The sequence below is a fragment of the Toxorhynchites rutilus genome, chromosome 2 (assembly GCF_029784135.1).
Source record: "Toxorhynchites rutilus septentrionalis strain SRP chromosome 2, ASM2978413v1, whole genome shotgun sequence".
In the NCBI taxonomy this organism is placed as follows: Eukaryota; Metazoa; Arthropoda; class Insecta; order Diptera; family Culicidae; genus Toxorhynchites; species Toxorhynchites rutilus.
In genome coordinates, this window is record NC_073745.1 from 31,454,273 (window position 1) to 31,481,376 (window position 27,104).

Sequence of the window (27,104 nt, forward strand, 5' to 3'; positions counted from 1 at the left end):
AAATTTCTGCATTACTCGATAATTAATCAAGCAAATGTAACCGAATTTTGCATGTGGAGGTTTTAGGGTGCAACAAATGATTCTATGATGGTTAAATACTCCACCCCCCCTCTCTAAGGGGGAGTTGCCATACAAATGAAAGACAAATTTCTGCATAATACGAAAACTAATCAAGCAAATGGAGCCAAATTTGTTATGCGAATGTTTCAGGGGACACGAAACGTTTCCATGGTGAATAGACACTTCTCTCCTCTCTCTCTAATGGGGGGCTGCCAGACAAATGAAGCTCAAATTTTACTCGAGAATTAATCAAGCAAATGAAACCAAATTTGGCATGTGGAGGTTTTAGGGTGTAATAAATGTTTTTACGCTGGTTAGACACTCCACTCCCCTCTCTGAGGGGGAGCTGCCATACAAAATTCAACGGGTTCGATAGTAAGTAAGATAGTATAGTAAGAAAACGTGAATATTTGAATGTATTGATAACAAAAAACTAATTTTAGCGGGACGAAGTTACTATAACTATAGCTTAAGTAACTATTTATTTCTCTCAGTGTGGCGATTAATCGATTTATCGATAATTTTGAGGCGATTAATCGAACCGGCTAACGAACAGCTGAAAAATATTCGATTAGTTGTTGAACGATTAATTTCAAAAATCGGGGATCTCTAGTCGGAACCCTAGTCTGTAAGGGAATTCCGATTTCTGTTAACGAGAACACCTTCTACATGTTTTTCTATAATATTCAAGCCACCCTATGGCAATGAATACTGATCAATTTAATTCGATTTTTTCATCATTTAACGGACAGTCGTTCAGACCTTGGTTTAATAAAATTATTCCTCTCGCAGTCGATAAACCTTCATATATTACAAACCTGTCCATATTACTCCCACTACATGTCCATCATACCCGCATCGAAAAAAATGTTGTACTTTTCGGACTGTTTTAATTTCAGTAAAAAACATTGAAAAACACTTTTTTTTTGTAAAATATTTAGCCAATTAGGTAGAAAAACAGTATGTTGAATTGCAAGAAGCATCAAAGTTTTGGGAAACATGAGTTTCCAAAGATATAATTGAAGTTCTTCTAATATTTCAAGAATATGATTTTAACCATATTAAATTGGTTACATTTTGAGAACGGTTAGTCCTAGGATAAAACGTTTAACATAGTTTTCCTTGTAGAGTCAGATTTTATTTTTTATGATATTTTTCTTAAATGGTTACGATTTCACAAAGTATTGAAAATTCTAATTTTTTTAAAAAACCTTATATACATTTTGGTGAGTCCGACACGACACCACCATACATATATTTTTTTTAGGATTTTCCATGAAAAATATGCAAAAAAATATCGAATGGTGGATGGGGAGTGTTTTAAGATATGAAAGTTTTTACACTAAATTAAATTTTTGAATCATATTTTTTACGGTGCATTCAAATGTTATTTTTCCTCAATAATTCCTAATTTTCCAAAAACTTTGTCAAACATCATATTTTAATCAGACATCTGGATTTCTAGTCACATTTTTTTGAAAGAAAGACCAATATGTGCTCCCGTGGCCGAGTGGATAGCGTCACACATTATCATGAACTCTTCCGATTAGCGTTGATTCTATGTTCGCATGTTACTGTGATTTTGGTTCGTATGACGATATGATGGTTCATAGCAAAAAGGGGAGACTTTTATTGACGTGATATTCGTAAATTGCCTGAAAAGTTGGCTAAAAGGGGATGGAAAATCTCATTTGCAATGCCAATTTCCCCAGGCTCTATGGTTTTGAAGTCTGTGTTAGGGAAACATTCCGATTTGCAAAAACGCAAACGAGTAAAAAAGTACCCACTGCTTGCATCTTATTTTGCAATGTTGATTTCCCCAGGCTCTATGGTTTTAAAATATGTGTTAGGGAAACATTCCGATTTGCAAAAGCGTAAACGAGTACAAAAGTACCAGCAGCTTGCATCCATTTTGCAATGCCGATTTCCCCAGGCTCCATAGTTTTGAAGTCTTTGTTAGGGAAACATTCCGATTTGCAAAAGCGCAAACTAGTACGAATGTATCCGCTGCTTGCATCTACATTGCAATGCCAGTTTCCTCTGGCTCCATGGTTTTGAAGTTTGTGTTAGGGAAATATTCCGATTTACAAAAGCTCAAACGAGTACAAAAGTATCCGCTGCTCGTATCCATTTTGCAATGCCGATTTCCCCAGGCTCCATGGTTTTGGAGTCTGTGTTAGGGAAACATCCATTCATTCCTGTGATGGTACCTCAATCGCTGTTTAATTATAACTCAGTGGATTTCCGAGTGGCGCTCGCTTTATACCGATTGGTGATTTCAATCGCCTGTTTTGAAAGCAATTTTAAGACTATTGAAACAAGTTCTTAGATCGAAAAGTAACAAGTATATAACGCGTAGACATTTTATCTTTCGAATGAAGTGTTTATCATACCATTTCGTTTAGTTGTTTAGGAGCTATTAACGCTCAAAATCTCGGTCTCCGGCGTAACGCTTTCGCTTTCGAAACTTTGAAAAAATTTTACACCCCGGTATAGAAATGAAAGACGTAGTCCTACGTCAAAACAACTGAACTTACCTTGATCTTGCGGATCAGTCATCCGAATTTAACCAGTTTGTACACATCGTAGACGCGTTATAAAGGTATAAAGTTATGAAGGAGTTCTCTGAACTTCTACTCATACTTCGGGTCACCGACATTCATTCAATGAAAATGGATTGTTAATCCATGGTGCCCTTCAATTCTCAGTCCAATTTAGCTGGATCAGGTCAAAAACAACTACGGAATGTCCAGTCTACGCAAACTAATGCTGAGAAATATTATACTATCTTCTTTCCATTCCATTCCTAGTTTTTAAGAGGCTTTAAACTTTTCAGTTCACACCTGTTTCCTGGGCTATCGATGATCTCAAAATCCGCAAAAAAAAGAACATCAGACAGATTACACAAAACATCAAACGGGGACAATTTCGGACACTCTTATTTCGTTTCGACGCTAAATAAATAAACTTTGTTGGTTTTTTGTTTCACTTTCTTTCCATATATTTGTATGTTTTTTTTTGCTTTACACTGCTTTTGTTTAACGTTGTTGTCTTTATTTGCAATACAAAAAAATAATAATAATAATATTTCACATAAAGTTAGTAGTCGTTTAAATAAGAAAACAAAGTATAGTAATCATATGTATAATAAAGTTTTGTGTCTGTTCTTTTTTCACTTATTTGTTTGCATGCTTGCTTGCTTGCTCCGTTTACACCTCTTCTCGTTAAATAAATGTACACATAGAAGTATTCCATAGAAGTCACTATGATAATAATAATTATTATAATGATAATAATAATCAGGATTGCAAAAAAAAAAATAGATGGCCCCTTCGATGTGTTGTTATTTTGTTTGTGGCGCTTGCTTTCGTCACTGATATATTTTTATGTGTTTTTTTTTTCTCTCGTTATAGTTTGCTATTTAACGTTGTTTGTTGTTGGTGTTGGTACTACTGCTTGTTTTGCAGAAATAGTGGGTATCATTATAAACGCATAGATTATATCGGTATTGATTGTAGTTTGTTTGTGTTTTAAATATCAAAGTGAATGATTTCATAAATAATTAAATAGGATTACGACAAGTGAAGGAAACACAAAAACAGAAGAAAAAAAACTCTTGTTTCCTGTTTTGTTTCGAGCAGAAAAGACATTCGTTTGGTTTTACACCACGGAGGCTCGGCAATGAGCGGCAAGTTCATTCAAATCGAGTCGCACGAAGGCCCCACCCCTTGTGTCGGATGTCTCGTTCTCTTCTTCTCGTTCGCTACTTCTAGTACTACCTCTACTATGATTAAGCTACTACTGCGCACTACACATGACGGTTGTGGAAGACTTGGCTTTTTGTTGTTTTCTCTGCTTATTTTGCTTTGCTGTTGGGGTTTTTTTTTCAAAGGAGGGAGGGGGGAGTGACACGGAAATTTAAATATCTTTGTTTTGTCTGTTGCCGTGGGAGGACTGTCGAACAAAAAGGCGGACTAAGGAGGAGGGGGATATACTTATCGTTTACGTATAACTTAAATAAGTTAGGCGAATATATTGTAAAAAAATGCAATAAATAAGTAGAAAAAAAGTTGAGAGATCTTTTTTTTTCTTGCCCTTTTTTGCCGTTTCACCAGAGATTATCATATAAATAATAAGACGTAGAGTAGCGCCTATGACTAACGCATGCACAGGAATTTCCCGGTGACGCGATAAACCTAGAGACGACGACGAATATGAAGAAAACACTACTTTTTGTTTATTAAGAAACTAGAACTTTTATTTATGTGTTTCGTTGGCTTACTAATGTAAAAATCACAAGAAAATCTTTATTACAGAAGAAGAGAGTGGTTTGTGTTTGCGCATTTTGCTCGGCGACTCGATTCGAATAGGTCCTTTTCTACGGCCCCTTTTTTCACTTTCTTTCTCCCTCAATTGTTGTTGTGTTGTGTGTGGGGGATCAATTTGACGATTTGTATAATAATAAATGTTTGCGTTCGCGCTGAATTGTCGCGACCGATAATAATCAATATTTGTCTTAAATCTAATGGAAGATTTTCTGAGTGTTTTTTAGGCTCTTCAATAAAATATAGTTTTAACTCTTTCTCTCTCTTACATTCTAACCTCACAAGGGGAATTAAAGCAAATATCCAGGAGCGCACCCCCACCCCGCGGCTGCTGAACCGTTCCTCGGCGGACGTTTCGCATCGATCATCGCGCGACCCGTCGTTAACCCATTCTCCGAGGCCTTCCCCCCGCGCACAGCTTGCTTAGATTGGTTGTCTTTTATCGTTCGCTCGCTTGCTCGCTTGACGTTCGCTATCATGTCTTTCTAGTAACACAGATGGCAGTAGGCTTAGGTTAAAATCTATCATCACAAATAAGAAAATAAACTCGATGGCTCGATGCTCTGACGGGGGCGGGGCTGTGGCGGCGAATGGGTTCTATCGCGGCAGCGCCGAGGGGTTCACCGAAGCAGCGAAGAAGGGACAGCCCCAAAAATTGTCTTCATGTGTTTGAAACTCATATCATTTTTTTATACACAGTTCTTTCTCTTTTTAACATATAATTGGAAGTATCGTTGGAAGTATTGCCTTACATCGCTAAGGGTTTGTTTTTTTCTTTATATCATATTTACGTGCGTTTGCGAATCAGAATTTTCTTTGTATAAAACATACCACACGCGACTTATTTATATTTTTCTACATATTCATATATATATATATATAATTACGCTTACACGCAGATTAATTTTTAGTAGTTCAAAGGGAAAAATCAAAGACAAATGTACAAAACAGAATACAGTGATGGGGAAAATAATAAATACAGGCTGTACGCGCACGGCATCACGTCTGATACACGCGTCTCCATTTTGTTTCAGTGTGTTGTAGCCAACATGACGTGAACATACATGTTTGCGGTGGTAATTCAAATAAATACGGTGAAAATTATCATTCTCTCGCACATTTTCGCAGGGTTGCAAACGAAAATATAAAAGTGTTGGATTGGTCAGCACAGTCTCCAGGTTTAAACCCCATAGAAAATCTATGGAAGATTGTGAAGATCGAGGTTGCAAAACATCATCCGAAGAATAAAATAAACTTATGAAACGTCGTACTGGCAGCGTGGTATGCTATGCGTGGTATATATGCGTAAAATGTAACTTTTGTATTGATGTGCACAGAAATAATGTTTGGTTGATTTTTGACTTAGGACTTCGTCTACCCGGAATATTCTTCTTGGAAGGCACTAACGTTCCCAGTGGAACTTTGGCCTTCTCATTATTATTTGCGTTATAGTAGTAATTAGTTGAGATTTCAATGCCAAAAACCACGCTTTGAATGTATTCTGGAGTGGCAAGCTCTAGAATACGCGTGACCACAGTGCAAGTCGAATGAAATTTCTTTGACGAAAAATCCCCCGACCAGAACGGGAATCGAACCCGAACACCCGGCATGATAATGTGAGACGCTAACCACTCGGCCACGGGTGCACCCAGCACGGACTACAAAACCGAGAAACTTGGGAAAATCGTCATTACAGATACTGAAGGGGCATGAAATTTCAAGTTTGAAGACTCTATATCATGCAAGCCAGGGATACTTCTGAATGTGTTCTACTAACATGGACTACAGAAGTGAGTACGAAAACAACACTCATTCAATCAATAATTTAATCAATCCAAACAAAAGATTACTAAGTCAACGGTAATCCTACGTCAACCTTGCGGTTATATCATAGATATGACCCACCCATTTGTTTAAAAAAAATTTTTTAGTAGTGTATTTATTTTTTCGCCACCTGTAAAACACTAGTTGCAGCAAAAAAAAAACTTCCGGAATCACTAACACTGATAAATTCCGATTATGTCTCCGTTCCCCTATTGAATACAGTTTCCGCAGTTCGTTTTGACGAAATATCACAGCATCCGACAACTAAAAACAGTACGCAAACATGAAAAAATAACTAACACTATCAGCGTATTTATTATTTTCGCCATCACTGTGCAGCGCGCGAATGGAAGATTTCAACGATCGAAGTAGGCTTCCTCGCTGAGCACTCGACCGCGACAGGCTTCGCCGTTTTTTTTCGTGCTCATTTCTCGCTCCTCTCCCACCACAAACCCTATAAATCTGTACATGACTTGATATATTTATAAATGTATAAAGTAAAAAAAAAACAACGCAAAAAAACGTCTCAGCCTGCCGCCCCTCGGTCCCCTTCGCTGCGGTCGATCCGATGTGTTTGTACGAAGCCTACTTGGTTTTGATCTCCCATTCTCTCACATTTTTGTTTCACGAGAGCAGTATTCTAGATAAGGCACTATCTGGTGTGACCAATAGTTAGCTAGGTATAAGCTAGAGGTATACATATAAACAAAACTAAAGCGAACATTTTAAATAAATGATTTTTAATTAATGTTTGTTTTTTCGCTGGTTCAAAATATAAATAATTATAAATTATACAAAGAACTGAACCGTAATCGTAACTCTCTTTCTATCTATCTCTCAAAGCAAAGCAAGTCGTCCTCAAAAAAAAAAAACCAAACAAAACCTATCTTTTGTTTGTTGTTCCAATCGAATTCAGTTCGTGTGCGCACTTTGTTAAATAAATTTTCGTGGTTTTAATTTTTAAATTAATCAAGGGAAGAACTACTACATTGTTTGTTTGATTGTGTTTCGCTTCTCGCTTCTATCGCATTCTTTGCGCGATACAAGATACAAGTAATTAAAGCAGAGTGAAAAAAATAAATAAAATAAATTAAAAGAAAAATAATGATATAAAGGATACCCTCCATAATAATAATAATATTAATTATTACAATGATAATAATATGATTACACTCTCCGTCCGTGGAAGCACAAAACGCGGAGGATCAGAAATTGTCGTTCACTTTTTGATTTGATTGGGCTTTTGATTGATTGAAATCGAAATGTGTCAGTGTGTGTGTGTGTGTGCGTGTGTTCATCTTTCACTGGAAGCTAATCTTTTCGCGTGAGCCATAAAACTCCTAAGCGCGACTCATCTGCACACAAAAAAACACTCCAAATAGAACCAAAGCTCGCCCACGCAGGCAATAAATGGTGCGTTTGTTGCGCGCGCTTGTGTTTGATTTAAATTAAAACAGAAAAAAATGCTAAATTTAATATAAAAAATAAATAATTAAATAAGTGTTTTGTGTGCGTTTGCATTTGTTTTTCTTCGCCCGTCCTTTCTATTGCTTATTACTGTGCTTTTTTTTGCGCGCTTATGTGGGTATATATAATATGGTATGCGTTTGCTTGTGTGCGTGTTGCTCAGTTGCATTCGAAAAATAAATATATTGATGCGCAAATTTTACCTGTTTTTTGCGTATGATTGATTATGCTAAGGGGGAGTAATTAATTATGTTAGAGCATCCTTTTTCTATTGTTTTTTTTTCATAAATATGTTGTTTTGTGCCGGTGTATAATTATTATTATATCATTCGCTCTTTAGAACCTCATAAAATCACGAAAGAACCTTGAGAGCTTTCTTTCTTCTTCTGCTGCTGCGATTCGGGGATGTGTGCGTTTTTTTGCGTGTTTGATTGGAAGATATATTTTACAAAGCTTTCACGTGCGTGCGCGGCGTTCAGAGTGAAACGAAGAAAAACACAATCGGTGGCCCCGGGTATGTGTGCTTGTCTGTTTTGTGTTTGGGTATTTGGCGCTTGCGTACAGAAAAGGATCAACCAACGGAGACAATTCTACACATACACTGCCCGGCGGCACAAACCGATCACCACGCACAATGCGCACACATCCGGACACGAATCATCGCGCCTTAGATCATCATGTTGGAGAACGCATCCACCGCGGAGCTGAGTCGGTTAAACACCGGCAATCGGGTGTCGTTGTCAAGGATGTTTCCTCCCTTGAGGGTCACCAGCGAGGGCGATGGTGGCGGAGGAGTGGTCATCGGCGATAGGCCCCCATCGATGGGGCTGGCCGGTGGTGAGGCCGGGAAATTGAACGCACTCTGCGTCTGGCCGCCGTGGCCAGTCGGGGGGAATGTGGGGCTGCCCTGCTCGGGGAAGAAGCTTGCCATCGACGTGGTGGGCGACAGCGAGAGCGATCCGATCGGAGAGGCACGGTCCGAACCGGTAGACATGGACAGCGCCGGACTCAGCGGTAGCTGATGATGTTGCTGCTGATGTTGTTGCTGTTGATGCTGCTGTTGCTGCTGCTGTTGCTGCTGCTGGATCAACACCGCAGCCGTCTGCTGGAGCCGAGCGTGCGTGATGGCCGCAGCGGTTGCAGCGGCAGCTGCACTATTCGCCGTCGCGCTCTGGCTATGGCCAGCGGAGTTCGCGGCCGAAGCTGCAGCAGCCGCAGCCAACTGGGCGTGGTACGCAGCCACCGAGCGGTTGTGATTGCGGGCCTCCTCTGCGTTGTGCACAAAGTGGCACCGGGGTCCGTACGGGCAGAAGCCCACGCTGTGGAAGGTACGGCACAGCTCGGTCTTGTACTTCGGATGGCGCTGCAGATTACGCAGCTCGTGCATACCGTGCGCGAACTGGCACTTGTCGCCGTACTTACACTCGCCCGCCTCCTCGAATGGTCGGCACAGCTCGGTTTTGTATCTATCGATGGCACGGAAAAGGTTGGAAAAAAGAGAGAGAAAAGAAATGGATTCGATGAAGAAGTGTGCGACATGTAAGATGATAAATACAGAAGAGTGGTTTTTGCGGGATATAAAATTGTACAAGATTTGGTAAAAAAAAACGTCTGAAATATGTCCGATGACCGAAACGGAAGCCTCTGTCGGGTCATTTCGAGCATTTCTGGAGTGCATTTCTGCGCACTTCTGTCCCACAAGTTAATTTTTAAAACTTATCGAATTTCTGAAAAAAAAAGCTCTCGAACTTATCTACTATAGAATGAAGATTTCCTTAACAATGTAGTTTCAAACTGTAGAGTAGCCTAGACCACTAGGCAGGTGCGTGCACTAATGGCTGACTAGTCTAGACAACAGTTCAAACATAGGTCTGACATAGATGGACGCCATCTTCATAACTCAAGAGCAAATATCAAATCAAAAAAATAGAGGCATCATTCTGCATGCACATATTTACAAAATGAGTGTTTAAATGAACAGCAGTTGAGCAGTTCAAGCAGTTCTGCAACCTATCGCCATCACTGTCACACAAAATATGATCAGAACTCTGAATCATCAGTTGTGAGATTCACAATCTGTCACAATTGGATCTCGGTTCTGTCCGTCTGCTCTTGAATCCATATTTCTGGCTATTTCGAAGCTTACCCTCTGTTTAATCACAATTGTCATCTGTCTTCCTCCTGAATCAAGATTGTTTGAATAATTAGGTACACTCAATCCAAAGATCAAGGTTGTTCATATACAAGGTACCCTTTGTTATGGTATAAACCCCTACACCCCACCCTTTTTTCGATTAACCAATGATCACCCAACACTAAAGTCAAAACCACAATATGAAATAAAATCCTTAAGATGACTTGGCACTACTCTCTTTCGCTTTGAACCTCTTGTTACATACTCTGTTCACTCCAATATGTCCCCTAGGGTGGCAGCGAAAATGGTCATGTCAAATTTCAAAAACCGACCATGTACATTTTGTTTATTGGCTCTAAAAAATGATCTGTACAAAGTTTCAGCTCGATCGGGCATGATTTAGGGGTGCCTCAGAGCGCTCAAAGTTTTGATTTTTTGATCCTCGAAAATCTTCCAAGGGGGGAGGTAAAGGAAATTTAGAAAATCGTTTTTTTTTTTCGATGCTAAATGACTCAAAAATGCATAAAACGTCGAGATCTGGTGTTATCACGAAAAGCTTTTGTAGAAACTTTAATTTTTTCGGCCCTCTCGCCCTTGAATTACATGTTTCCAGTCCCCTAGCTACATAAACATTTAAGTCGGCCTTCCAGCCGCTCAGTTTCACGTTTTCAGCTCCTAGCTGCACAAACCTCTCTTATTTTGGCATCATAGCCTCAATTTCATATTTCCTGTCGTTCCCAGTAGAAAATTTCGTCATTTCGGCCTCACTACTCTAAGCCACTAGAATCTTCTCATCACACCGGGCCCCCTAACTAATTTGTATTTCAAATGTTGCAGTGACTAAATGAGTCGAAGGATATTCCATAATTACGAATACTAGGTTAAGTGATTGTGCTTCCGTGGCCGAGTGGTTAGCGTCACAGCTAACATGCTGGGAGTTCGGGTTTCATTCCCGTTCTGGTCGGGGGAATTTTTCTTCAAAGAAATTGTTGAAATTGCGTATTATTTGGCATAGAAATCTCAATTAAGTACTAAGTACTAAGTACTAGGAACGTTAGTGCCATTTAAGAAAAAGAAGGTTGAGTGATTCCTGAAATTCTTTAAACATGAAACCACTCCAGGTGTCACAGTGAGGGCTCGACAAAGTCATCTTCAACGGAGGATAGTCAGCAGACTATGAAGAAATTCGCCTTCGTATTCAATTGGAAATGAGTTATGGCTTCTTCCAGCAGTTTCTCCGTCAACGTGACTCAACAGTAATTCGGGCGTTTAGTCGCTCTCCCCCCCCCCCTCCGACACGACTCATCTCATTTCATTGTTCCCAGTCAAATTGTCTTCATTGCATTTTGAAGTGACTTCCCCCAAAACGAATTCGTTCCTCTCTCTCCCATGTTTCACGTATGCATGCATCGATGTTTGAATTCAACGTGGTTTGACATATACTACAGGTGAGCTAGTTTTTTTTGTATCGCACACGAAAATTACTTACACAGAGAAAATAGCATGCATTGTTGTGTTCAGAAACAATTGCAAATTTGTGAATTTTGTTGATGTAAACTGGTTCTTTTTTCACAAAATTGAACTCGCACTAAAATTTTGTTTAGAATTCCTCCCAAACTGCACGCCACTTTGCACCCTATTTGATAATACTAACGCGAGGACCTTTATAGCATACCTAATAGCTGTCTAAGTTCGTTAGTCTGAGATCACGGTGAGTAGACAATAAACCGTCCATTAATGGTGTAACTACTTTTTGACGTAGAACTACGTCTGCATTCTCATTTTTCCATACATTTGTTCTGCCGATTTGTGTGTACATTCCCGAACAGAGCTGTCAATAACGAGCAACTGATACATTCGTTTCTGCCCGTTTTCAAAATATTTGGTTTAAATAAGCCATTCGCGTGATGAAGCCACTCCACTTCTCGTTTGGTGGTCATCGAAGCAACATGGTTGCCGCAAAGCGTCGAGCGGGAGAGGATTGATTTCTTATCGGGTGAAGAAGGATTATGGAATAGAGTTTCTTTCCACAAGGGCCCTTCTAAGAGCTAGAGGCGGAAACCAAAAATAGAATAGAATGAAAACACAGATGCGAGTGAGCTAGCATAACACAACGAGCGGATATCATTCATGCCTAATGCTGATTTCACACACATAAACAAACAGCTCGATACAAGGAGGGAAAGCCCTCTGTATCGAGGTGTGCTACGACAAAGAAGAGCAGCATACGAGAATTGTTTGTGCTAGTGCGGATATGGAAGGGTATTCAGAATTTTGGAACATAGATATACACTGCATTTATTTGGATGGTGACCGGAATAAATCGCCACAGTAAACAACTGCAACAGAAACAACCGCTTAGAAAAAGTGTAGTAGGCTAGAAATATTTGGCGCGGGAAAAACATCATGTGCCTCACATTTCTATTATAAATTTATTCTCTTGTTCTCGTTTTTCGAAATTTATTCTGAGGACAATGTAATGGGGACGAAGTCCCCATTTGGCGAGGATAAGGAATCGAGGCGGCCCATGCCGCCAAGATGACGCAATCCGAGTCCACCGCCGACCCGCCGTCGGAAGCGGCGGTGTCTCGCACGCAAACCTGGGATCCACTGATTGCCCGGTTAGTTTGAAACATAGGATACGATCCTTTAGCAATGTCCGACCGAGCTCTAGCGAGCGTCGGACGGTATACGTCTGCCCGGGGCGTTACGTTTGCCTGGGGCGATACGTTTGCCCGGTTAATTCTTGTTTTGAAATACAATACCGCGCCACAATATTTATAGCCTACTACACATTTTATAAGCGGTGGTTTCTGTTGCAGTCGTTTTCTGTGGCGATTTATTCCGGGAACCTATTTGGATCAGTAGAAGTGTGGATTGGAGCCAGGTTGAAGTAAGAGGCACATTTGTATTTATCAGACATCCTCGCACTCAAAGCTCGTCAATTCATTTTCTAGTCAATTCAAATAATGTTGAAGTCGAAGTAGTCCTAGACGAAGGGAAGCTACGGAGAGTCGATTTTCATTTTTCATCTTCGAAGATTTCGGGCCCAGATCACAGTGCTTGAATCCACCTCCGTTTGGAATTTTATTCATGCTTCCAATCGACTGGAAAGGGAGCGTTTGACACAAAGTTCGATAGGAATGAAGTTGTTGTACTGGATTATAGAAACTGAGCTGTATAACAATCGCTTTTCTCTCGATGTCTAATCCCCAAAATTACCAAACATTGCGATACTTGTAGGTTATCATTACAGATGGACAGACGCCTCTTGTAGTAACGGCACCCCGCAAATCAAATCTCAACCATTGATTATAGTCAGAAGCATCTCTTTCCTTCTGTAAGACGAGATCGAGATAACGAGTCGTACAGTCTCCTTACACGGATTTTGGCAACCAGGTTATGTTTCAGCGTCAGCGTCGGGATGTCTGTTGGCATTGCAAACCCGAAATCCTTCTCGCATACAGATTCGCCAAACTGTTCACCATGCGCCACAGTGAAACTTTTCGCTTAATCACGTCCGGAAATCCTGGGATTATTCCGGACTGCCCTTCGCTCGTAGTTTCCGGTCATATGTTGCACTTCTACAATTAGAGTTATTCGTGCGTTAGTGTTTTCCGGCGACGTTCGAGCAAGGTATTTACAGTCGATTCTGGAAATTTGAGTGCTTTGGCGATCTTGATCACGGTGGGTTTTCAATGTGAGTTTGCAGAATATTCTGGTGTCTCTCGCGTTCCATCTTCGATAACTTTTCAAGGCGTTTATCAATTCTAATGGAATTTTAACACTAAACAAACAATCCTTCCAGATCAACATTAGATGTCATTAGATTCTTGACACGACAACGCTCTGCAGTAAATAGAGGGAAGCGACCAAATACTGTCTGAAACAGCCTTTAGGGGGCTCTTCTTCATCCGCAAGAAAGTTATGAGTCAGCCAAGTCTGTTCAATACGAAGATGGGAGAGTTCTTTCTAATACGTGTTCGCTCTGTCCTTCTAGTTGACAATTGATGTTTCGAATCCGCTTCGAAATCGCGTATTTCTATCCCTTCATCCATTCATTTCTATCCACTCAACCTCCCAAGAGGGAAGAATGGAATAAATACTTTTAGCGTTGCCGTCGTGTATCTTGGCTTATTGGAGGGTTCCACTTAATTAGGGCATGAATAATCCTCTGCAAGCACACCATCTCAAACGGAAGCTTACCTATTTCGGCTAGTAAGCTTTTCATAGGGCTGCTATTAAAAAGTGATCTTAATAGTTCGACTGCCACTGTTGTGTGCGGGATCCAAAATGTTGGCATATTTATTCTCTCTACTTGCGAGAGTTATAGAAGTGATTATGCAACATATGGACGATGTTAGGTCAGAGAGGACCAAGTCGCACAATTGAAAATTTCGAGTTATTGATTGCATTTGGTTAAGCATTTCGTGAGCTACATACCACATTTATCAGTTTGGAAAATCACGCGTGTAGCAGGAATAACGTATCGGAATTGTTTTGAATGCTCAATGAAAACCTCTTATAGCACCAAACTTCAAGCTAGTTTTTCTCAAAATCATAAAAATGTCATATGGTCCGGTCTGACTTAACACCTACCATATTTTCTGATAACTTTGAGAATCTCAATTGAGCCAACATAAGGACACTCAATTAGAAATTTCGAGCTAAAATAATATGAATTATTATGACCGTTTCCGAGATTTCTTCAGACAGATAGAACACCGAAAAAATGGTTCTATGAATGTTTGTTCCATACTTATGTTTCATCGGGAACCACATGTCAGTTGAAAATCATCAACAGTGTGCATCCAACTCAGTGAGAGGGAGAACAGGTACAAATTGGCATACGATTTTTATAGGTAGTCGTAAAATAAAAGATATTTACATCTATACATAAACCTTGTGCAGCAAAACATTTGACTCAGGTAAATCAGTTATTTCTACCTGTCTCAAAAAAATGATCTCACACAAAATCCGGTGAAAGGTTCCCTTTTCTCCCGGTCCGCATCCATCCGAAGAGACAAACGAATAAAAAAAAAAATATTTCCCCCGAACTGTACACATCCAGCATCCAACAAAATGAAACAGTTCTGACAACTCACCTTGAGGTATTGACCTGCTGGGGCAGTGGTTCCGACTGGGTGCGCTCGAGCTTTCGGTGGCCACCTGCCCCACTGCCACCGCTACTGGAGGAGCCTGGCGACACCAGACCACCAGCCGCTGCCGTAGCAGCCGACGAAGATCCGACAACGGCCGCAGCCCGGCTGGACTGGGCCAGCATACTGGCAGCGGTCGACATCCGGAGCAGCTCCATCAGTGATTCCATCGTGGCGGCCGCAGAGGGCACTGCCGCCGTTGTGGCACCACCCACCGGGTGGGATGTGGTTCGCGTGAGCGCATTGTGAATCAACAGTTGCCGGGCAGTTTGTTGGTGCTGCTGCTGCTGCTGATGCTGTTGCTGATGTTGCTGCTGGTGTTGATGGTGATTGTGGTGTTGTTGCTGATGCTGCTGCTGCTGTCGCTGGTTATTATGCTGCTGTTGCTGGTGGTGCTGGTTCTGGAAGTTGTAGTTTTGCTGGAGAAGCTGACTGCTGGTAGCGTGGTGACTGTTGCCACTAATCAGTGAACTACTATTGCTGTTGCCGGTGCTAGAGGCATTGCTCGATATTTGCGCTGTGCTCCTAGAGTTAGTTTGATTCTGAAAAATGGAAATGAGAAAAACAAATATCAGTCATCTGGAGCGATTCATCATGCTTTATTCATTGAGAAATGCAACAGAAGCGGACATTTCATCAGCCTCGTTGAAATTTTACGAATTTATTGTGCGTATTGAATATGCATATCGAACGTTGGTCTTGGTTTTACAATTTAAAGCAACACAAGCTGCGTGACATACGAATGAAAGAACACCCCCTTTGTCTATGCCTTATCTTATCATGGAAGACTTAATTTTCGATTGAATACCGCCAGTGAGTCTCTCCGGAACGCAGCGGATCAGGAGACATTCCCGTTATCAATTATTCAGGCCGATAACAATATCGCGCTATGGAAACAAGGTGAACTAGAGCCAAACTCACCTTTCTGGTCTCCATTTCGGCCAACGTGTATAAAACTCGAAAATATAAAATACGCCAAAATAGGAATGTGATGATTTGGACACTACGAAAACGGATTTTGCACCTCAGAATGTAAAATTTTTCTGATGAAAAAACATGTCTCCTGAGCCAACGCCTCCTTTGTATCTCGTCGCACTTTCACACGAAACAGGCGCGTGTTCGCCAAAAACAAATAAAACCTTTGGTTTGACAGAATCGAGGGGTGCGTAAATGACGAGAATGGGTGAATCTGTAATCGTCATTGTTTTGCTTCCGAACAATAATTAGGGCAACTGCCAATATTTTCAACACTTTGTGGATGAATTAATTTGCTTTGAAAGAGATCCTCTTATCTTTTCACTAGGATTGGGTGATTTTTATAAAAATATCGGTCTTAACGAATCGATTTTCTAAACAACGTAGAAATCGATTCACTGCTCAAGTCGGCACCAGAGAATCGTGTAATTTTTTTGAAATGGAATACGAATTTCATGTTTATCAAAAGTATTTTGTTTCGTTTCTCAACATGTTTCAATTTCTCAGTTTGTACCGTCGGAATCATTTAATAAAATAAATTAATTGAAAAAGCATTATCAGAAATTCAACAACTGGTATCTGCTCAGAACTCAGCTGACAGCGAACCCATGAAAGCCAATTGTGTCATATGTCTGGACGTTTGTCGAAACCGATTCTTGATTGTGGCGATAGTTCTAGAAAATGGTCTTTCGGCTGGAACTGATATTACCATGTAAGATACTCACGCTTTTGATAGAATCCCAAATAGCCAAAGGGTTTGAGTCTAGTGCAAAACGTTCTCCGGAAATACATCCAGAGGCACGAGAATATTGATTGGCAAACGTTTGCGTACTTATAAATACAATGATATTGTATTTAGTAATTGAACTTATTGAAGGAGATTACGTTCTATAGTATGGAATACTATTATCAAATGGTATGAAATCCATACAATTTCACAGTGAAACCCCCTCCAATTTTTAGATCCATGCTCAAACACTTGCGTTTAAGTTGCCTATGTTGTAGTTGATGATTCAATATTTTTAGCTTCGGCTATATCTAAGATATATCAAAGTAGCAATGACAAATGAGGGGCTTAGAATGAAAGGGGTGTAAGTGATTTGATCGATTTCCCTACATCGACTCTCTCTTTTGGTCATAACCTAGCTGCAAATACATTCCCAACTGTATTTGACAATGGGGAAGATAGGTCAGAACCTCGTCTGTCGGATTCTATAGCAAACTTAAATTGAAACGTTTTTGCAATCGAGTTATTAACTAAAAAAAAAGTTGATGAAGAGAAATCGATCAAGTCACTTACACCCCTTGCATTCTAATCCCCTCAAATGTATTCACGAATTCAATACCTTCGAATTTTCGTTCATGTTACACCAGAAACATCACCTTCAGTTGCTTGACTGGTTCTAAGATAAATCATATTGGATCAATTTTACACCTTGAATAAAATTTACAAAAATGTTTTCTAAGATCGATAGAATCGAGAAAAACATCGATTTTCGCACTTTTTTCACGTACAATGAATCGACCCAAAATAATAGGAAATCGGAAGAAAAAAATCGATCTTCTAAATATCTATCCAAGATCGCTCAAACCTTCTTTCCACGCTAATTTTTTTTTTGTGAACAGGTTCACTGAATATTAAAATTTGTTTAGAAAAGATGTAAACTTTTACATGGTTGGAAGTCGTAATTTGAAATTAGAAATTTTTGGTAATGTTGATTCAAATGAAATCTACCGATATAGGTCATTTCAAACAAACACGACTTAGTTAGGTAAGGGGACATGAAGGCGTCATGATCAACTCTGAAAATGTATTTATTCTCCAAAATATTCAAAAAGTACCATTTTAATTTTCGCAGATCGCGCCAACAATCCAGCTCAGCCTCTACAACAGGTACTACCGTTACGACACCGACCTAAACCGACCTTCAGCGCGATTCGGATTACCCAATTACCCCACCCCGAATGAGAGAGCTCGCGCGCTCGCAAAGGAAAAGAAAATTTGGGTCACACGCAACAACGCTCGCCATAATCGCGGCGCACTATGAGATTACATTTCCAAACCAACACAAATCGATCATAATTCAGCCAACTTATTGCCGGAGAGTCGACACCAAAACAGCAAAAAGCACCAGCATCCCCTTCCCTCTCTCTACCCCTGACTCGCGCGCGACACTTTCGCTTGCGCGGCGGGCGCCGCCGATGGATCTGTGCTACTTTTCACCCGCTGCTGGTGACGATTATTATGTCATATTCCGGTGTGTGAGCGCGCGGAGATCGAAAGGCCCCCAAAAACGTAAACATCAACCCCCCAAACAACGGTCCACAGTCCGGTCCCGTAGCTCGCGGCAGGCGAGCCCATAACGGCGCAACCTTGCTGAAGGACGTTTGCGCGTATGTTCGCCGGCCAGTAGCGGAGAGTAGCGCAGCACGCAACAATAAAAGCGCACATGGTTTTTTTATGCCTCGGATAGGTACAGGAGAGGTCGAGAGCGAAGCAGGCTCTCGGTGACTCGGAGGAACGGGCCCGCTCAAAACAACAAACAACACGACAGACGGTGAAAGTGTCCTAGATTCCGCGGGGCGAGTCATCCGAAATTGTATAATAGCTGTTTGCCCCTTTTGTGGCACCCGCCTGGTAACCGGTTCTTGAAAGGGGGCCCCCGGGAGCAAGCGAGACAGCAAAACAAACCTAATAATCACAGTGCGTCGTGGTCGCCGTGGTGGCGCTGAAGATGGTGTGATAATGGGTCGGTGAGATAATCGCGAAGCATGATTGTTTTTGTTGCAGCATAGGGAAAACCAGAAATCTGACAATGGAACGCGAGCGAGCGCGCGCCGCGGACCGTCAAGTCCTGCCAAGGCCTTCGCTGTAATCGGTTAAGTAACAACAAAATTAGCGAATCACACTCGACTGCGACTGGTCGTATGCCCTTTTTGCGCGTGATAGATGGCGTGCGAAAAAAAACTTTAAATTCATCACAAATCAATCGTCTTATGTCACGAGCAGCAGTCGTAGTTTTCGCCGCCAGACTGCCTGTGGACACGTGAGAAATAATTGCGACCACTGTCTTAACAATGGCTCGCTACTGTTGAGAAAAACGAACCTGTTTGGGCGCATGTAAGCAATTGTTTTGAATAGTTTGCAACCAAATAGCGCTTGAATAGTTCGCGTTCAACGAACAATTTCGATTGTTATTACGGAGTTGTTGGATTTCACCCTTCACTAAGTGATTCATTTTTGCGCTCAGTTTACGACGAATTGCGAGTTATTTTAGACTCCATTGCTCAATTATTTATTTATACATAAGAGAACCATGGAACAGGAATAATGATAATCTTTTCGAACTCGACCGCCGTCAGTCCACATATAGTTCCGCATTAAATCTTGATCATCATCATAAAACCACCACCCTGACACCCTCCTGGTCAGCCTAGTCGTCGTTGTAGGTATCAGATCTAATCTGAATTCGCTCACAAGGAACGTTACGAAAATGAATATTTTAGTCGTAATAGCTTCTGAAAGTCGTCTCGACTTAAGCGGCCATATATGTCCGCGCGCACCTCTGCCTGTCCGGGTCTCCGTTTAATTCTATGCTCGCTACGTATGGTAGGCATTAATTACGACCCTTTGATGGGTTTCTTGTTGAAACTAAGCAGCGTACGAGCATACGCTTTACCGTTGGAGGCTTCCTGATTGATCGGTTATAATCGCTGAATGAAAAGCAAAAGTCTTGCGCGCGGAGCGTAGCCAAAGCCGCGGATATGAATGGTGTAATTGTACTAAATGTTGAAATTGAATACACCACTCTAGCTTCTGGGATAGCGCAAACAAAACTGTGCGATGCATGCGATCGAAAGGGGAAGATCACTTTCGAAGCAGCGTTGGAGAAAATGAGGAACAAGATCAAACGATAGTGAGATTTACGAAGCAATGAGCGTAAATTTAAATAAATTCCTTTCAATTATGACACACACGCGTGCGTTGCGTGACCTCAGGGGAATCCATCACGGGAAACCGTCAGCGGTTGACAGTGGCCGCAACGTGTCCATAATTAGCCGAGTCACGCAACAGTTGGGACACCTCTCTCGCTTAGTTGCTCTATTGTCTAAGCTCAATTAAACGAACAATTTTAAAGCATTATTGTTATTACAACCCCATTGCTGGCGTTCATTGTGCGGTTGTGCTACTACACGACCGGCGCTGGCTCACACTGGAAGCGAAATTTGGAAACTGATTTGTGTGTGAATAACAAGTGTTTATTGTTTTTCACCTTCTCTTTATCTCAGTGGCCATTGAAGCATTGGATAAATTAAATAATAAGCGCTTGAAGTACACTCGATAGAAACATTGGCGCAAGTGTGCCCATGCATAGCTTATATGAATTTTTCAGTGCATCGTGCCGACTTCCAAGGATCCATAAATCCGCTACAAGCAGGCATTCGTCACTCCAAATGCGAGCGCGCAATCGTTGGCAAACTCGTTTCGAGCATGTGGCTATTTGGTTACGCCACACACACCGACGGCTTTGGCAGCGATTATGGTCTCCACTGTAACATGTGTGACCTTGGACGAAGCGCGCTCCAGCGCGTACACTCTTCTATCCACCCCAAAAATTGTGTCTGTTTTTGCTGTTATTCCTTCGCTCCATCCGCGTTTTCTTCTTCTTGTCTGTTGTTTGTGGGTTTTGTTATTTCGTTTAAGTTTTGGACAAGAGAGCCGCCCCCCGCGGGTATGGATGGATGCCGTGTGGTGTGCGCAAAGTTAATTTCTTTGTTTCGCTCCTGAGACTAGCCAGCCATAAACGGCAACAACACCAGTGACGATTCACTCACACTTTGGTTCTTTGTGTGCGCAAAACTTCCTCGTAGATCTATGGTGTCTTTTACATTTTTTTTAGCTTCGCACGTATAAGCACGCAGCTCTACTACTGTCGTGCTCTTTCTTCCCTTCGGGGGTTCAGAGGTCTTGTTCCGGGTGTTGTAAATCACTCTTTCACAAGAAGAGCGCTTGATTCCTCGTTAGTTCACTTTGAAGGACGTTTGCGATCGTAAAATGCTGCCTAACAGCATGTGAGACGACTGTGATATGCAAATCCGGATGGAGAAAATGGTGACCAATTACGGACAATATGGCGCTGGTCAATGCACTTTTCTGTGTCGCATGCTCGCTGCTCTTGACGACTCAGCGCAGCGTCACTGATGAGGTTTAATAATTATTCATTCTTCTTGTTCAAACTCTCGGTTCTATAAATAGCCACCCACGCTGCGGGCACAGCTCAGCTGCACTTCGCTGCTGAGACTGACCACCACCACCAGCCATCGTAGTCATCTGTCATTTCACCTCGCTCCACGCAATCGGGAGCAATGCATCTTTCTCGGGCACCGCAAATAAACGCAATTAAGCTTCGTTTAGCTCAGCGTTTTATGATCTCCATATGGTTGACAGGCTTGACCACCACAACCCGCCAGATAAAAGTTGGACTTTCCATCGCGATAAGCGATGCTTTGTTGTTTTCCTGGCGTCATTGCGCTGTCGTTGAAGGGGCTTAGCTTCGCTAATCGGTGCGGTTGACTTGCAATATACTACCGCACAACTGCCAACCGTTTGTTGTTAATATTTTTACTGCGTCTCCATGGTGAGACTTGTGACTTGTGAACAACTGATGGCAAACTATTCAGCAACCCAATAGTCATGTTTATCGTTCATTGATTTGTGGCATTGATAAAGAAATATGCAAAACGAAACACGGCCAGTACACGCTCTTCCGATCGAATACATTATTTGCCACTGTTCGATTGACATGTTTGATTGAGATCTACTGAATGACAAATTTGAATTACAAAGCAAGACAAAGAGAACAACGGGGATGATTACGAATCATCAATAAAAGTGCTCTCATTCCAAGCATGGATGACCGGATACTACTCGAAACCGTGGAAGCAACGACGTTTCAGCAAATTTGTAAAGCGCATAACATTTACCTAAATCTGAATCAGAAGATATATGCATCTAAATTGTTAAAAAAATGTGTTTATTCAAACTATAGAAAATTGTATTGATTGAAATTGTAAACACGATAGTCTGCAAAATCGGTTTAGTTATTTTCTAAACTTCTAACTTCTTTCAAACAAGAATATTCATTGAATTTTGAATCCGAAAAAAAACTGTTAGCAATGGAACATAAAATCAGTTCCGTTGAGCATCCCTAATGGATGCTATGTGAAACAAATTCAGATTCAGAACGAAGCCACACACATATTACATTTTCCATCTTGAGACCCCTCGCAGTGTGACATCAACAGCATCGGGCTCCGTTTGCGGTGACGGCATTGAGCTTCGTACTCCGCTTTTGGGGAAGTGATAATGACAATGGATTTTCAGGTGGATTGAACACACTTTGAAAATAAAAAATCATAAATGAAAATTTACCTTCCGGTATCAAATATGTATTCTATATGATAGAGTAACATGTTTTATCGCAAATTGTGAATGAATATTAAACCAAAAATGTGTCTGATGGATTCCCAGCTCGAATGTCGTCCTCAAACGTCGACACTGTATTTTAGTCATTACGGATTAAAATGGCTTATTTTCCACCAGTGTTGTAAGATGGATTTAAAAAAAATATTTTCGAGACAAAGTTTTCAATTCAGTACCATTTAAATGATTTAAATCAATTGCAGTTGTTTTCGATTTTCTTCAGATGAGGTGAAGAAAGCATTCAATGCTACTGTATTCTCAAGCTCATGAGGAGATTAAAATGGATGTCCAGGCCAGACTTCACTCTTATAGGTTTCGAAATGGAGTTTTTAAAGACATATTTATAATCATGAATTAAAGTAGTCTTGAGATCATAAATCGTAAAGAATCCAACATATTGGCGAAACACGCAAAGGTTATGTCTCGCAGAAGAAAAAACACGCTAAAATGCCAGCGAGACTAAGTGGCGCGGATTTGTGTTCGGAACTAATGTGGCTGATGACTATTTTCACGCTCGCATACTAGAAGATTCCTCTGTTATTCGGAATCAGCCAAAACAAACGGCAGTAGCTACAATATCAGCTACAGACGCAAATCGTGACGTCTTTCCGCCGTAATTACCTTCAAAATCTTACCTCACTCTTGATTTTATCCGGTAGAACATGCTCTACAGAGTCAGACATCGTGTCGTGCGGGGGAGTGAGATCGATCCGCCGAATACCGAAGACGGAAATGTCAGTTCGCCCGTTTGTCGCTCGCTTACAATGGGAAACTTTCACGCGTCAAGCTCCAGCCTACGCCGGCTCTCGAACGAACGAATAAACGAACCGATTCCAAGCCAGGAACTGGATAAAAGGGAAAACAAACCAACCAAAACATAACAACAAACGATGCTGCTGTTGCTGGTGAGCTCTGCGCTGCGCTATGAAATGAAAACGAACTTATTTTCCGCACTTACCAACAACACATTGCGCCAGGGCCGTCCTCAGGCGGAAAATTACCCCATCTGGGGCAATCTTCTTCCCTTTCCGCGTTTGGCGCGTTTGTGGCGGACGCGGATCGCAAAATTTGTGGCGCTCGCAGGGAAAGTTCACGTGAGCGCATTTTCCGGGTGTGTGTAGTGGCGGATTGAAAAGGGGAGTGCGCAGATTGTAACGAGTTGCCGCAACCGCCGCCATCGATGACATGGCGGGCGGATTATCGTTATATATAAGTGCAATGGACGCGAGAAGGAAAGGGGTGACGAGGCTTCTCTTGTATGCAAATTCGTCTCGCAGGCACACGGGAATGCTGTGGGGGAGCTTGTAGAAGACGAGGAAAAAAAAGGCGCAACGGGGAATAAAGAGCGTTAAATTTAATTAAGTCCAAGGAGGGAATGTAGCAAGAAGCGGATGTGCGTGTAAAATTATTATATTGTTAGTACGTTGCGCTCAGTTCATCAGTTCATCGGCGGGGAAGTGGAGAGACCGGTACAGTGCGTAGGAGGCTCACCGTGGGGCGTGTATGGGTAGAGTGACAGCAATAATACCGATAAAATATGGTGGGCTTTGGTGCTGTTCGGAGTGTCGCACGTGTGGATTGCGCTGCTGCTGTACCGAGACAGGAAAAGTATAAATAAACAAAATCGATTCGTCGGAACGGGGGACGAGTTGAGTGAATCAGTTAGGTTCAGCCGCCGCCCGTTACCTTGCATACTTCCGTGCAAGTTTCCCCCCACGAGACAGAGAGCTGTCAGATATTAAATGGGCGAAACTTGTCGTTATATAAAAAGTGCGCCCGAACGACGCGAATAGTGGATGAGTCAGGATTTTTGGTTTGCTGACTTTCGCATCCGTGAGTTTAAAATGGCGACTGCCTCAAGGTGTTATGCAATCTCCGCCGTCCGGTCATCGATGGCTAGAGTAGAACTTGACAATATTTGCCGAATTAGCGCGCGAGCGCGATATCTCGGACGGGGCGATACCACGGGCCCGACATTCTCTGTTTCGGTTGGCGGAGTTTTCATCACACTTTCCAGCTGTAGAAGGCTACATAATAGTAGTGGCGGAGAGAAAAACGAGGCTGAGTGCACAACGGCGGTGGTGTTGGAGGACAAAGAAAACGAACGCGAAACTATTACCTAACTCACGAGACTGCGACTCTTGTCTGAAGAGATGGGAACCCAGGCCATGGAAACAAGTTATGAGAAGCAGCCATTTATAATATACCATATACATCGCAATGCTTCATTCTTCTACGCTACGCGCTGCCACTCTTGGGGGCTTCTCGTGTTTCCCTTTCTACTGGTCGCTTCGTTCATCGGTTGACAGCTCTTCCATGAGGGAACCCCTGTTGCAGCGCCCATGACTGGTTTCGCTACTGTATGTAGCGACAAAGTACGTGCGAACACTCGAGGCCATACGTGAGCCAATTCCTATGCCCTGAGCTGTTCGAAATCAGTAACGTGCTCAGTGCGTCCATTAGCCCATAAGGATCGAATTCATTACAATGGACACAAAGATCTCTTTTCATGAGACAGGACTTGTGCTGCTTACAGTTTGCAGTGGATGATCGTTTCGAACGGAAAAAGCTGTCGAAATTCGCTTCGAAGTACCTGATTTGGCTGGTCATATGCACTTGTGGCCAACACAGTGAACCATTCGTGACCGAAGGCGCGCGAGATCTCCTACAGATCGCTCCCTACATTTCTTTTGAAACTACAATCGGGTGAGATATACAAGAAAGAGTGTATTCAAAAGCGTCTCTTACCATTTCTAGAGTATCACACAAAGGTTCAACTTTGTTTTGGACTGATCTAGCGTCTTGCCGCAGCGCTCGAAACGTGTTGGACTGGTAAGATGCCAACAATGTGAATTTTGGTCCAGAAGAGATGAACCCACCGAATTCGTCAAACTTCGCCCTATAGAAAAATGAGGTTCTCACGAAGACAGCATTTCCTAAGCATTCTAAAATTACTGAAAACGCGTTATATGTTATTCATTCCTTCCGGAAGAGCCGGAAGAGGGCTATGGGCTATAATTTCATAACGGATACTATTCAACGGTAACACATCCAAAAACATATCTAACTGCGACGTTTTGATCTAGGACTCCGTTTCATAGTAAGAGAGCCAAATCAGAAAAACGTCACCATTTTATGAAATAATGTCAACGTTAATTACGATTTTGCTACAGAAATCGAACTGGCAATATTCTTCTAGGATTCAGTTGCTTCTACAAAACCACGTATGCCAATCGACCCTTTTCAGGGCCACCAATACTTTCTACTAAAGAGTGTTATGTAAAATTTCGATGCATTCTAAAGTAATATCGGAAATAATTGATTTTTATAACTTTTTTTTGCCAGAAGAGCTTGTGTGAATTTAGCAGTGTGTGACTTATTGGTGTCTTTTTGATTGATCATTCAATTTTCGGTTCCGTGTTAAAAGTGGCTCCAAAGTGCAGCGAATTCTAAGTCGGATGGGAAGAAGGTATCTTTATAGCGATGAAAACTGTGTTCTCCGATGGAAAACGAAAGGTGAAGATTTGCTGTACTAAAGAGTTTATTTTAAAATTTCTATAATATTTGTTTCCACCGACAATAATATCGCTGACAATGCGTGTCTTGGATACCACTCTTCTAATTTTCCAGTTTGTTCGAAGAAATTTGTTATTCAGTATTTCACATTTGCTTAACGATGAATTGAATTACAAAAAAAAGTTCTAAGCAATTGAATCCATTCTAAAAACAAACTCAGCCGACGATGAATAGAAAAAAAACATGGAATACAAGTGATTAATCGAATTGCATGATTCGTTGTCTCGACGAGTAAGCGATTGAATACAGAATCTTAGAATGAACTTTTGTCTCAGTGTTTCGATATTTATATACGGAACTTCGATATCAATCACCCATCATTCTAATTGGCGATCTAAAGCCGGGTTCAGACGGTGCGAGTAAGCATACGAGTCGGTCTAGTCAGTTACTGCAGTGCAGCTACTCACACCGTGTGAACACATCATGCCAGCTAGTGTCATGTGTGATTCGGTGTGCGAGCTACTTCAAAGTTTTTTGAATTTACTCGCACTCGCATCCCTCAAAACGTCAAAAACAGATTTTAGCGCTCGAATCAGGGATGCCAAATCTTGACATTGTCTTTACATTTCTCTATTTTTAAGATATTTGAAAATATGCGAAGATATTTATAGACTTGAAAATTATTGGAAGAACAAATTAAACCCTCATAGTTTCTAAACGGAATCGTTATTATTTAGTTTTGCACGCTGACGGGGCACGTTTTTTAAAAATAGTTTTCTTGGGGATCTAAATATAAAATCATTATCGGGCACGATTTTAATTCAAAATTCACTCAAAACTTGCAAAAAAGTATTGTTCTAAGAAACAGAATACATATTCGATTTAGAAAAAGTAGATTTTCATTCATTATTTTAGTTTTTGAGGCGTATTAATTGCTCCTGCAAATCTACTAACATTTTTATTTCACAAATTGGTACACGAAGCTGCTGTCAAGGCGAAATAAATCAAATTTTGAAAAATCTTTTAGACTGCCATTTGGAGCACCACATACTTTCGGAATTATTTTAGCTATGGATGCTTTCGAGATTTTAAAAAATTTCGACAATAATCTGAACGATATTCCAGAAGAAAGGCACATCATTTCTAGTTTCACTCTTGTA

The 27,104-nt window shown here is 41.3% G+C and overlaps 1 protein-coding gene across 3 annotated transcripts in view; it reads right to left on the reverse strand.

The window, feature by feature from the left end:
* Positions 1-3,932: 3,932 nt before the first annotated feature.
* LOC129765376 (protein TIS11-like) overlaps positions 3,933-27,104 on the reverse strand; it is a 37,700-nt gene continuing 14,528 nt past the window's right edge. For 2 of the 3 annotated variants that reach the window (XM_055765634.1, XM_055765633.1), the window contains 2 exons: positions 14,916-15,511; positions 3,933-9,142 (listed from right to left, as the gene is read on the reverse strand). In XM_055765634.1, coding sequence (XP_055621609.1) covers positions 8,344-9,142; positions 14,916-15,511 — 1,395 coding nt within the window. In that variant the 3' untranslated portion in view covers positions 3,933-8,343. Of the gene's footprint in view, positions 9,143-14,915; positions 15,512-15,890; positions 16,084-27,104 lie in introns of those variants that run through there. The other variant, XM_055765635.1, reaches the window with a different exon arrangement.